At 53.6% G+C, this 12,660-nt stretch overlaps 3 protein-coding genes and 1 long non-coding RNA gene across 4 annotated transcripts in view; 2 read left to right on the forward strand and 2 right to left on the reverse strand.

Annotated features, from left to right (window-relative positions):
• Nucleotides 1–1,556, reverse strand: part of LOC119097226 (WD repeat-containing protein WRAP73) — a 41,355-nt gene extending 39,799 nt beyond the window's left edge. The window contains exons 1-2 of the mRNA XM_037220280.1: nucleotides 1,539–1,556; nucleotides 990–1,166 (exon numbers count right to left, since the gene is read on the reverse strand). Of these exons, the coding sequence (XP_037076175.1) occupies nucleotides 990–1,166; nucleotides 1,539–1,556 (195 nt within the window). The remainder of the gene's footprint in view (nucleotides 1–989; nucleotides 1,167–1,538) is intronic.
• Nucleotides 1,557–1,697: 141 nt separating this feature from the next.
• Nucleotides 1,698–3,178, reverse strand: LOC119097021 (uncharacterized). The gene is made up of 3 exons (XR_005094115.1): nucleotides 3,040–3,178; nucleotides 2,187–2,367; nucleotides 1,698–1,778 (listed from the first exon to the last, which is right to left on the reverse strand). It is a non-coding gene; the product is annotated as an uncharacterized LOC119097021 (long non-coding RNA).
• A 174-nt stretch (nucleotides 3,179–3,352) lies between these two features.
• On the forward strand, nucleotides 3,353–8,568 carry LOC119097227 (zinc finger protein 358). The gene is made up of 4 exons (XM_037220281.1): nucleotides 3,353–3,418; nucleotides 5,567–6,619; nucleotides 6,906–6,948; nucleotides 7,638–8,568. The coding sequence occupies exons 2-4, from the start codon at nucleotides 5,579–5,581 to the stop codon at nucleotides 8,447–8,449; spliced, it is 1,896 nt and encodes a 631-aa protein (XP_037076176.1). The 5' UTR covers nucleotides 3,353–3,418; nucleotides 5,567–5,578; the 3' UTR covers nucleotides 8,450–8,568.
• A 101-nt stretch (nucleotides 8,569–8,669) lies between these two features.
• On the forward strand, nucleotides 8,670–11,344 carry LOC119097229 (zinc finger protein 90-like). Its single transcript, XM_037220282.1, has 2 exons — nucleotides 8,670–9,028; nucleotides 11,332–11,344. Exons 1-2 carry the CDS (start codon nucleotides 8,670–8,672, stop codon nucleotides 11,342–11,344), a joined length of 372 nt encoding a protein of 123 aa, XP_037076177.1.
• The last annotated feature ends 1,316 nt before the right edge of the window (nucleotides 11,345–12,660 follow it).

Genomic DNA, 12,660 nt, shown 5'->3' on the forward strand with positions numbered 1-12,660 from the left:
CGCCATTAAATATACTTTGTTACAGGCAAACTTGAGCGTCTGCCGACAAAATCTGAGCTTCGACGTCATTTGAGAGGCCTCCACGTCCCCAACAAGCCCCCACCCTCACTCAATGCCTGAGACCGTCCCGCCTGGCCGACTGAAATGGACCGAACAGTCTTCATCTATGTCATTCCCACATACTCAGTCTATGAACAACGAGCTTTTCATAGCATGACATAACGTATCAAGTATGAAGTCATAACGCATGAAGATCTTAAATAAACCAGTCGGTCACGGGCTAAGCCTTTCCGTCCCCGTGTCCTGCGTGTTAGATTGCATGGCACAGCTCACCACACACCCGTCAGGTCTAACTAACTGCCCTGCACTGCAGGCAAACACGACCGGCGCCGTCCTTGCCAAAGTGCACCTCTGGCTTTGCGTGAAAATGTCGTCGCGACTGTTTCAGGATGTAGCAGGCAGTGGTATAATGGCCTCGACCACGACTACTGATTTCTTCCTTAAGCATTTATGCTGCGGGAGATATGGTCAGATTTCTCTGTCTCGCAAGTTTATTTCCTGCTTTCACCCGTAAGCGGTTTAACCCGCAAGGAGCAGTATGAGATGTCTTTTGATCGCGTGTTAACCTTCAGTTATGTGTGTCGCTAGTGCAGTGGGAGAAGCTCCCATGGTTAGCCATGTATAGATGACTGCATTGATAAAACGTGATGTCTTCTTCTGCGCCTGGGGCAACTATACAACATCTGCCTGAACGGCGTATTGGTATTTTTTACATTAAGTGTAAAGGCGGAGTGGAACCGACTTCCTTTTAAGCTTCATTCGTCAAACGAGGAAAGCAAAAAAAGATCTCAAGCAGGTAGCATAGAAAAGGAAAAGAACGAAATGACCTGAGCACCAATACCTGGACAGAGACGTCAACATACGAACCAGAGTATTCCCGCACAGGAGCTAACGACGGAAAGACAGACCAATGGGCCCGCGCAACTGACCTTGACGAGCTCCCAGGCGCTGGTACTGAACAGGCTGACGTGGTCCCTGCAGCCGCGCCGCTCCACCACCGCCAGGAACTCGCCGTCCGGGCTAAACGCCAGGCTCGATGCCACGTCCTTCAGGTACTTGATGTAACAGACCCGCTTGTCCACCAGCGACCAGATGGTCACACGCAGCTGAAACCGGTGCCGGCGGCGGTCAACACCTCCGTCGCCGGCGCGCGCACGCGGCTCCGGTTCCGCGGGGACCTCGCGGCGGCCATCAGCCACCACCGGCTGCTGGGCCGTCCCCTGCGCCGCGTCTGACAGCAAGTGGCCGCCCCTCAGCCGGGCTACAGTCGCGGGGGCGGTATGCAGAGTCGACGCTCACACTAGCCAGACACCGGCGGGCTGTGACGGTACTGATACTTTTCCAGAGGCTCGGGTCTTCTGGATAGTCCGGCTTGAAATGTTGCTAGTTACAGAGGAAATAAAAAAGCATGCACTTCATTTTGGCACAACTCGGAGACGTGCCCGTCTCCGCCCTCTCCCGTCGCCCAGTTGTGAGACCCACGGCGGTGACGTCATTCGCTTACCATGATACCACCAGGCTGCGACTGTACTCACGCTGAGCTCGGCGGTGGTGAGCACGTGCCGGGATGTGGGCGCCCAGCGCGCCGCCGCCAGCCCGGCGTCGGCCTCGTCGATGCGGCCGTGCCAGCCGGTGTCCTCCACGCTCCAGAGCTGGACGGCGCGCCGCGAGAACACCGCCGTCAGCAGCAGCGTCGAGTCCGGCGACCACTCCAGATGCTGCCCAAAACGGCGGTGCGACGCAGTGGTCAGCGGTGCGGGGGAGGACAGGGCCAGCGGCGGGCAGCAGACGGCGTCAGGAAGGCCCACTTCGCACTTCGCGCAATTAGGATCCCGTTATAGGACAAAAATGCTGATGTATGTATGGACAAAGGTTCCTTGTTGGTTTATTGTGTGATGCATGTCATTGCTGACATCACTCAGGCCACGCGTTTTCATGCTGAGGAAAGGGTTGGAAGGTACAACACAGCCCCGCGTCTCTAACCCACATCCTCACCGTACCAGTCAATACATCATCGCTGACCAACGCCAACGCCGCACACAATTTGTACTTTAAATGGCCTTGCTCTGTCCAGGAGTGGTGGACCACCTAGTGTGTGGCGATCTTGCACCTCGTGCCGGCCCCACCTGCGGGTCATCCAGGCAGGTGAACGAGGCCACCTCCTGCTGGGCAGCTACCCCGAACACAGTCAGTCGGACGCCGAGGGTGGTGGCCAGGTACGCGCCATCAGGTGACACAGCAGCCAGAGTGCAGCGGACAGGCGCAGAGAACTCCATCCTGCTCTCACAGCTAAATGTGGAGAACCACCTGTGTGTCAAGCAGCATGGTCTTCAAGTGCAAAGGCCCAAAAGGGGGCAAGATCAGAACTAGATCAGAAAGATGAGCACACCTGGTCCCAAGTATAATTGGTGGGATTACAACTGTGCACACATCACAATAAATACTGAAGTCTGCATAGATGCTAAGTTGATGTGGATTTATTTTATGACACAAGTAACTGCTCTGGCCATGTCAGCAAGAAGTTATGATGCCAATTATAGAAAATAAAGTTGTAAGACAGTTGCCTGCTCCCAGCCTACATGCTCTTAGAAGCCAGGTGCCAAAATTGGTTCAGTTATGTGATTATAGAGTATATTAGAAAACTTAAACCTTGATGTGTTCTATTTTGTATTGAAATACCTTTGGGCTTGTGTAAGAAGGTAGCATTTGGTATACCCAAGATGGGCAGTCATCTCTGCCCTTCAAAAAAGTCACCACCTATTGCAAAATATGGTCTTTCCACACATAAGGTCTCAAAACACCACTCTGACAAAGACAGCAACATACATAATTAAGCCAAAGGCATCAAAACAAGATTGGCAACATTTATGGCTTGGACGAGGTGATAAAGAGCAATGTGCCACAATTTTACAAGCCAACTGCATGACATTAATTACCTCACATTCCCCAGCAAATGACACCCAAACTGGTTTTACTTACCTGGAAGAACGCCTGTCGACGACCTCGAGAAATGTTTGCTTAGAGACTTGCGCGACAAGCCTTAACACATCACGGGATGTTGCATACCTCCTTACACTACAAGCTCGGCAACACGATTACAAGTCTTTCCCCAGGTAAGGCATGTTTATGATCAACAGCCTAGAAATTCATAATAACGCCTTGGGCGCGCTTTTTTAAGAGTACTGCACCAGGAATGCCTCAAGTGCGTGGTGATAGTTTTAAAAACTTGCAGCCAATTTCAGTACTGCTGCCAACTTTTAGTTTTCTGCGCATCTCTTCAAGGTCGGTATAAATATGCTTGACGGTATCTCACAATACGCCCGAGGCCCCTGACACTTTTATTCCGAGGTGATCCGAGGTAATGTAACCTGGCCCACGCGCGGGGTGCATAATGTTGGATATTTCTTCGCATTGCGCTTAAAAAGCACCGCAGTGTTGCGAAGTTTCATGTGTGGGGCATGGATGTCCGGGCTTCGGTTCGGAAATGGTTCTCATGGTTCTTGTCCAATTTTGCGTGTGAATAGGAAGTCTTGAAGGTTGAAAAGGCAATTCCAATTTAGCCTGCCTGCATAAGGCGCAAAACTCTCCTCATGGCATCTTAGAATATCAACATCACTGAATTCCAGGATGTTTTCCAATTGGTTTTTCTAAGCATTGTTTTCATGCCTTCTCCGAAGTGCTAAGGTGCTTTAATAAGTTTTATGGTATTGCTGCTCTGGGCTTCACTCTTAAAATGATCTGATCCACTTGAATCTGGTACAACAGCCACCTGGTATTGGTATGAGCTGACACAATGGAAGGGAGTTTATAGCTAAATACAAGAAAGTGCATGTAACACTGAAAATGCTCCACTTGGCAGTGATACCCCCCCCCCCTAAAGGAATCACTGCTTGCACCCCTTAAATATGAGCCATTGTTAATCCTAGTCTTGTGCATTGCTGCCACAAATTCTTATGGTCCAGTGTTTCAGGGTTTCAATGCTGTGAAGATATTTGCATCACATTGCTGATCTCACATCAGGGTAGAAAATATTAATTGCAAAATGTACCTTAATAAAAAATTAATAAAAATATAAAAGCTGTTGAAATTTGTGATGCTTTGACACCAACCTGGGGTTGTCTGTGTGGGTATTCTGAATCCAGAACAAGTTAATCTGTACTCATCTGCTAAGCAATTTTACCCTTGTTTTGATCTGATCTTGTGCATGATACTTCCTCTACAACTCCTTTGTTGTCAAATGATAACTGTCACATGTTTGTAATTTCCTAGATGCTTATGAGAAATACATGCAGTTTCAGCACTAGCCTTGTACTCAAATACATAGCCTTCCTTTGACCATGATGTGCTAGATATATTGGTTGTTTCTGTATAAGGCAACCAGTGTTAGTCACAGAATGTTGCCAATAAGGGTGCACATGCTATTATTGTATTTGTATCACTCATCCAGGTAAAAATTGTACTGCCAGATTTGAACCTTCAGAGTGAATTTCACCAGAGAGCAAGATCAGATGTAAACTTACTATTTTGTTTGGTTGGTGCTGATTGTCAAAATATTTTTTAGCACTGTTGTGTTATTTATACTGTTTAGCCTATTGCTCTCAGTGTATTGAGGCTTAATTATTGCTATCATGTTTGCTTTTGCTAATGGTGGGTCAAGGTATGTAACTGATACCAGTTTGTAATGGGCAGTGTACCTTATCTCTTCTTTGTAAAGTAAACTAGTTATAGGTCTCCATGTATTATCAGATTCAGTCACTTCACTAGGTCACTTCAGTCACTAGGTCACTTCACTTCACTTGAAGTGAAGTGAAGTGGTCACTAGGTCACTTCACTTCACAAGTGACCTAGGTCACTAGGTCACTTCAGTAACTAGGTCACTTCAGTTACTTCAGGCCACCACCAGTGGCCTACCAGTGAGGCCACTGAATGGCATTTATGATGCCAAAATGATCTTGTTGCACTTTTGGATGTTGATAAGGGGTAATTTGACATCAAAACATATTGGGTGTATGCTTGATCTATGGGCTGTAGACTGGCTTCCAGCTGTTGAAGAAGCATGTATTTTGATCATAGACAGTATTTAGAGAAAGGGATGGATATCATCCATGACAACAGACTATGAATTATTGTGAGATGCCACCAATATGTTTTTATCTTTTATTCATGCTGATCACTATTTGGCCCAGGTATATGAACTAGTATATAACAGACACTCACTCTTCAGTGGTAAGATCAAACAAGGTTCTTAGGTGCCTACTCAACACTTTGCTAGGGACTTGAGGGTATGCTGATGCATGCTTGGATTTAGGCACATATTTATGTCAACTTTTTGTCATTCCAGATAGGATGCTCAATTATTTTCAGTTAAGCTTATAAGCCTGATGTGGACACCAAGCAGACTCCAGGCAAACTCTGCCATCTAGTAGAGTGCCATGTGCCAGTCATGTATGGAACTGTCCTTGTGACTGTCTGTCTGTCATTGTGACCATGCTCTCACTGTCTGCAGGTGCCGGTCACCATGTCAGAGGACGTGTGTGTGTTGTGCGGCCAGCCGCCGTCGGCCGCCCCTGCGGACCTGTGGGACCTGACGGTGGCCGGCGGCCACCTGGCGGCAGATGCCGTCCTCTCGCTGCGGCGACTGGACGTGACTGGTGCCGGCCGCCTGTGCGCCGACTGCGGCGCCCTGCTCGCCCGCTGGCAGCAGCTGCGCACCCAGTCCCAGCTGCTGGCTGCCGAGCTCGAGCTGGACTGCTGGATAGCGCAAGAGCTCCAGCGCGACGCCACGGAGGAGGCGCCAGACCCTGCGGTGGACCCGCTGCCGTCGGGCGCAGGTCAGCCGAGGCGGGCGGAGGACCTGACGGACCCGCAGGCAGGCTCACCAGACCCGGAGAGGGACCCACTAGACTTGGAGAAGGACCCACTGGACCTGGAGAGGGACTCACAAGACCTGGAGAAGGATGCACCAGACCTAGAGAAGGACCCACTAAACCCAGAGAAGGACCCAATAGACCTGGAAAAGGATCCGATAGACCCAGAGAAAGGCCCACAAGACCTGGAGGACCCACTAGACCTGGAGAAGAACCTGTTAGACCTAGAGAAGGACTCACTAGATCTGGAGAAGGACCCACCAAACCTGGAGAAGGAGGGACAGGACCTGGAAAAGGACTCGCTAGACTTGGAGACGGATTCGATAAGCATTGGAGAAGACCAGACAGATCTCGTGACCGATCCATCAAACCCGGACGGTAGCGCCTCGCACCTCGTTACCGAGGACGAGCTAGCAAACCTGGAATCTGCCCCCATAAACATGGAGACTGATTCATCAGACGCCGTGACCGGTCGACCTGGCCCGGAAGTCAGCCCTGCGCCGCAGTCAACTGCGTCAGCAGTGCCGTCGGCCGGCCAGGCGGACTGTCCACCGCTCCTCGCCGGCGGTGCGGCGTGCGACCGCGAGCCGCCCCGCGGCAAGATCGAGGCGCGTGCGGCACTGGAGCGGCGGGCGGCCAGGCTGGCGCGGCGGCTAGCCGGCCTGCTCGCCTCCGGACCGGCCGAGGATGAGGTGAGCGCACCGCCCGCCAGCCGCCCGGCCCGGGGAACGGGAGATAACGCGGCCGTGGGGGGAGGGGGGGGGGATGGGAGCTGACGCGGCCGGGCGGGCCTAATTTTCGCATTTCGTTAAAAAAAGGACGTGAAGATGAACCTGCCGCTTGACGCGAGCTTTGTTTCTCCACCCGTTGGCGGTCGTCGGCGTCGGTTTCCACGGTCATCGGACTCCTCACGTGTTTCGGTTTGTCTGCTGTGTGTGAACGTGTAGATGACTTACTGATGCACGCGATCACTTGCAGGAGATGGTGTCGATCACGTACAGCGAAGATCACCTGTCGAAAGGTGAGGGCTATCGCCCTTCTGCTGTTGCGCGACTGAAGCACCTATGCAGTTAGCTGAATTATCCGCCCACGAATACGCCTGCGGTTTGGATATTTTGTTCTAGGTTGTGCCCATCAAGCAGCGCGACAAAAATTTAATCAGGCTGCCTTTGTCTGACCATGCCGAGAAATATGTGAGAACTGCCCACTGGGAGTGCACTGGTGTGCTTACGTTCATGGTGAGAACTTCGTAAGGAGCATGATGTGGCTGAATTCCATACTTTAGAGGAAGGGCTCCAAGACTGTCTCCGGATCCAATCTCAAATGCGATCAGCGTTGAGGTCGACGTGTTTTTTTGGTTTTATTTTGTGAGATTGGAGCCAGGCGTGGGGAGTTTCATGGTTAGCTTAACATTTATGCAGCCCTGACCACGCTCTGAAAACTTTTTCGCAGACGTTGCGCTCTAATTTTTTTCAATTAGCGGCTTACTCTACGAACCGATGGATCGATAATGGATTGCTAATTGTGAGGAGTGTGGCGCTGTATCATGGACATGTGTAAACCTGTGTTTTGTTTATCACACAGATGCATCATATTAACGACAGGATGCTTTCAAGTACGAGAGAATCGTGTCCTACGTTGTCACCGTGTCGTCTGTCGTTGGGACGGGTAGGTGTGCACCACCATCAAGGAGCTCTCGTTTCGCCGCAGACATGACTCAGTTCCGGTGCGTGCTCGAATGCCAGCTGTGCCAGCGCCGCTTCCCGTCGGCCAAAGCCCTCCAGCCTCACCTGGAATGGCACAAGGAGGGCAGACGCGAGTGTCCTCACTGCCGCCGTTGGCTGCGGGAGTCTGGCTACAAAGACCACATGGCTGTCCACGGCCAAGTGGAACCCTTCCAGTGCGACAAGTGCCCGTTCAGCACCCCCCACCGGCAGTCGTTGGCCGGGCACCGGCGGGCTCACGCCGCTCGCCGGCCGGTGCACGAGTGCCCGGTGTGCTTCGTCGTGCTGCTCTCCAAGTACAGCCTCAAGGGCCACCTGGAGCTGCACTCGGGCGTGGTGCACAAGCACAGGTGCACGCTCTGCGACAAGGCGTTTAAGTACCCTTCTGCCCTCAAGCTCCACGTCATGCGCAGTCACAAGGGTGGTCTGCCGAAGCCGCACAAATGCCAGCAGTGCGGCCGCGGCTTCGTCTCGAAGTCTGCTCTTCGTTACCATGTGGAAAGACATCAAGAAGACCGCAAGCTTGAGTGCGACTTGTGCGGCAAGAAGTTTAAGAGTAGTTTGTGCATCGCTGCGCACAGACGTAACGTCCACATGGACCAGTCAGCGAGAAAGTTCGTCTGCTGCCGTCTGCTCCAGGCGATTTACGAGCGGGTACGCTCTGAAGATGCACCAGGACACTCACAAGCCAATTTCGGAGAGGACTGGGTTCACGTGCAGCGTATGCCAGAAGTGGGTACTCACCGCTGGGGGCCTCCACCAACATATGGAAACGCATCGGCTCGCCAAAGCGTATGAGTGCTCCGAGTGTGACAAGGCCTTCAACACCAAGAGTAAGCTCACCGCACACCTGATAGTGCACTCTGACGCAAAGCCACTGACCTGTACAGTGTGCGGCGCGCGGTTCAAGCTCAAAGATGCCCTAAACGTGCACATGCAACGCCACGAGAACAAGAGGACCTTCCAATGTCCCGAATGCCCCGCCGCCTTTAACACTCGCTCTGACGTCACTGGGCACATGGTCTTCCACAAAGGCGAGAAGAAGCACGCGTGTGCTCGCTGTGGCGCCCGGTTCGTCACCGCGAAGCTGCTGCGACAGCACATGATAAAACACTCGGAGATCCGAGAGTTCGTCTGTCCGCACTGTCCCCACAGATTCAAGACAAAGGCGTTTCTGGACAGCCACGTGCTGACGCACCTGGCGCGCGAGCACCGGGACCAGGCGCCCTGTCCTCACTGTGATGCGACGTTCCTGTCGAGCTACGGCCTCCGAAGCCACGTCGCGGCGCGGCACGCGGCCGGCGAGGAGCCGACACGGTGCGACAAGTGCCAGAAGGCGTTCTCCAACGCGATGAGGCTCAAGTATCACCAGAAGCGGTGCGGGAAGACGCGGTCAAAAAAACACACGTGTGACGTCTGTGATCGAGCGTTCGTTGACAGATGTAGGCTGGAAAGGCACCAGAAGATTCACACGCAAACCAAGCCGTACCACTGTCACGTCTGTGCGGCGTCGTTTTTGGAGCCGGACGCTCTCCGCACGCACGTGAAGCGTCACACGGATGCCAAAGAGCACCAGTGTCAGAAGTGCGGCTCGGCCTTTGCGACGAGCCAAGCGCTCAGGCTACACGACAGGATGCACGGCAGCACCGACCGACGCTGCCGGCACTGTCCGGCACGCTTCCTGCGGCACAAACGAAGGCTGCTGCTGGAGCACGTGAAGCGGGTCCATGGCCCGGGGAGCTAGAAACACTTATAGGTAGTGGTGGGGAGGGGGGACACGGCACGTATGCCGTGCGTTTAGGAAAGGCTCTTACGCTCCCCTTCGTAAGGTTGGATTTAACCGATGAACCGGTGGCGATATGTGTAATCATGTCAAGATGATGCGGAAGGTGCTTTTGGGAGCCTCCCCTTCAACCGTTTCTTGTTAGAGATGTTGGCCGTGCTTGTTATATCACCGGTATTCGGCCCCTTTATTTTTGTCGCCGTGTTTTGTCGTCATTTGGTACGTACTTTGAGGCAGAATGGTCTAGCTTCCTGGGCCCGCGACACGTCCTTGTGCACTCCACTGGAAGCCGTTGGATACATGTTTTAAGAGCATTATTGGTCAGGGGCTTAATATATGGGCTTATTATTGGCTGTGCAGCAAGTGCCTTACATATCGTACTACTTGCCTCCGTCTGGCGTGTCGCTTGTTTCACAATGTTTTGGTGAGCTGTCCGGCCGGCGTCGGGCGTTATCAAGTCGTGAGAAGGGCTTGATGGTGTTTGGCTTCCAGCCGTAGTGCGCGTCGCAAGCCGAATTACCTCCTTGGTATTGCCTGCACTTGAACCAGGGTGTGCTGATAGCGTGTCCAGTGCTCTACCCATTGAGCCAACCCAGGGCAGTCCTCCTTTGTTCTTGGTTTGTCCTTCCCAGTTGTATTTCGTCCCTTGCCCCTTTCAGTCGCCTTTACCCCACCCAAACTGTCATCCAGGTAGGAACTCGTTTTGGAGGCAGGTTTGTTTTTTTCTTGCTATCCCCGCCCAATTCAGTTTGCGAAACCACTCCTCTGCAGTGCAGGTCATTAGGACTCCACCCGTCAGCCTGGTGACGGCCGCAGAGCTAGCTGGTCGCAACGTGTGTAAGTACTGACACGCCAGACGGGAACGGTAGTCGAAACAGTTATTCGATGCGTGATACTAATACCTCGTCGCAATGTTTCTGTAAAGTTCTAAACAAGCATGTCGACTAACTGCGGTGTTTTATTCGAATATATTGTCTAGCGGGATTGGAATTCTCTGGGCTATTTGGATCACCGGTCGCGTAACGTGGAAGCGATTTGTTTCCTACGATTCCGGCGCCCCTTTTTCCACTTATTCCTGTTGGAATTGGTGGAAAACGTGATTTCAACGAATTCCTTTTCGTAAAACGTCACGGGGTGGACGTCCAACTTTCCAGAGATGTGAAATCCCTTGTTTTGCCTGTCGGCGGCTGTCCCTCCGCCCGCCCTCTTGCTGCCGCTCATCAGAACACCTTGGTTATTTGGCAGGACAACAGTGAGGTGGCAGGGCAAAGCTAAGATACAGCCAGGGATTACCAGCTCCTTGAAAAGGAACAACCGTGGGGTTGGGCGCAGATCCGAGACATTTTCCCAAAATTTTCGATTTAACCGGCTCAAACCAGAATTCCAGCTTGTAACTTCGGATGCCGGCTGAATGCCATGGTGCGTGGAATATGAAGGCGGCCCGTTCCTCTCCCGTACACGGATAACCAGGCCTTGCATGGTGGATGGACGTGCGGACGTCAATGTCCACCCACTACGAACATCACCCCCAACTATGGTTGCAGCCATTCGCGGAAATGTCCCGCAGCGTCATTCTTTATCGCAAAGCTCACGCCTTTCGCAACTTTCCACAAAAATACTCAAAGGCGAGATCGTCCCTTGCCTTAATCCCTATCGGGCGGCTACGTCTCCGCGCCTCCGCGCCATCCCGCCTGAGCGCCGGACAGCACACAGCTGCCGCACCAGGCTGTAGCGCTTCGAGGTACCTTGGAAGATATTCGGTGGGGAGTGACGACCTCAACTTGTGAACAATAGCGTGCGCTCCAATCACCACGTTGTCACCAGCTCCCCATTTTTTCGCCGCGACTCTGTCGGCCACAGCGCGGCACGCAGTAACGCGTCCTTTCCGCTGGCGCAGAACTCGCGGTTGACCCGCTTCTCCGATGCGCCGACGCAGGTCACACAGTGGCCGCCATCGTCGGCCATCGGCACAGTGCGTGCGCATGAACGCACCGTCACTTGCTCTCCAAACATACCCTTAACATAGCTTGTTTATTTTGGAATGCATCAAGACAACAGAATATAGCCGGTTGACATGTAGGCGCGCGCGCGTGTGTGTGTGTCTGTGTGTCGCGTTTCCACGCCGACTAAGTAATACTTGGCGAGAGCGCCCCCGGCGGTGGGCGGGCCGGTTCGGGGGAGGAGGGGGACGTTCGGCCGCGCCGGTCAGAGCGGCAGCACGCCACGCGGCTGGGGGATAGAGCGGAGGGGACTTAACTGGCAGCGAGGAACGGCCGGCACGATTGTCACCAAACGCCGCCGCCGGAGCGCTGGCCGCGCGGGTCAAGCAGTGTTATAACAAGAAATATATATATTCAATAGCAGTATAACGCTCGATAAACAAACCCTCTGGTAAAGCTATTTGATAACGGGAATTTGTCTCCAAAAACACGATTTTGGGCCTGTATGGAATGGATGCGCGCGTCCATGCCCTCAGAGCGAGACAAACAAAATAAAACTAACGTTGTGCCGTCACCGCAGTGCCGTGTGGCCTCCAGCACGTGCGACCCGGGGTCAGACGCAGGCCCGGCACGGGCCGAGATGACGGCTGACCACAGACGAGCGTGCCGGCCGGCCAGCGAATAAAGCGTAAACAAGCCGTACAAAACCCTGAATAAAATAAAACCGAATAGCCGAGCCCAGGGCGGGCGCGGCGGCACTAAATGCAGAGTTCAATTTGTACACACGGACCACACCCATGGCGCCAGCCGATTGTCTCCGCGCCACAGCTACGTAACACTTGAAAACAGATCCCGCACCCGCCGGCCGCAGCCGGCCTGCCCCGCAGATAACGCGTAACCACAGTCACTATGTACACGCCGACGCGCACCAACAGGCACGCGGCCGCGCCCCCGCTCGTGATCAAACGGACCAACACACCCCGCCGGCCGCGCACGTACACACGCACACACACACACACACGGCATGCGGTATATTATATAAGTATATCTATCTGTATACCATATACATCGGCTTCCGTGTCGGCGTCATTTTAAATAGGGATTCCTGGCGCGTGGGAGGCGCGCCACCGCACGCGCGCGCGCGACACGAACGGGGCTCGCCGCTCCGCGGGGGCGGCGTGGCCGGGTCGTCGGGCGGCGGCCTGGGAGGGGCGCCGTGCGCGCATGAGGCGAGCGCCGGCGCGGCCGCCGCAGCGCCCGATATGGACAGACCAGGCACGGCGACC

This window comes from Pollicipes pollicipes, unplaced genomic scaffold, assembly GCF_011947565.3.
Source record: "Pollicipes pollicipes isolate AB1234 unplaced genomic scaffold, Ppol_2.1 Scaffold_4295;HRSCAF=5057_pilon_pilon_pilon, whole genome shotgun sequence".
NCBI classification, from domain to species: domain Eukaryota; kingdom Metazoa; phylum Arthropoda; class Thecostraca; order Pollicipedomorpha; family Pollicipedidae; genus Pollicipes; species Pollicipes pollicipes.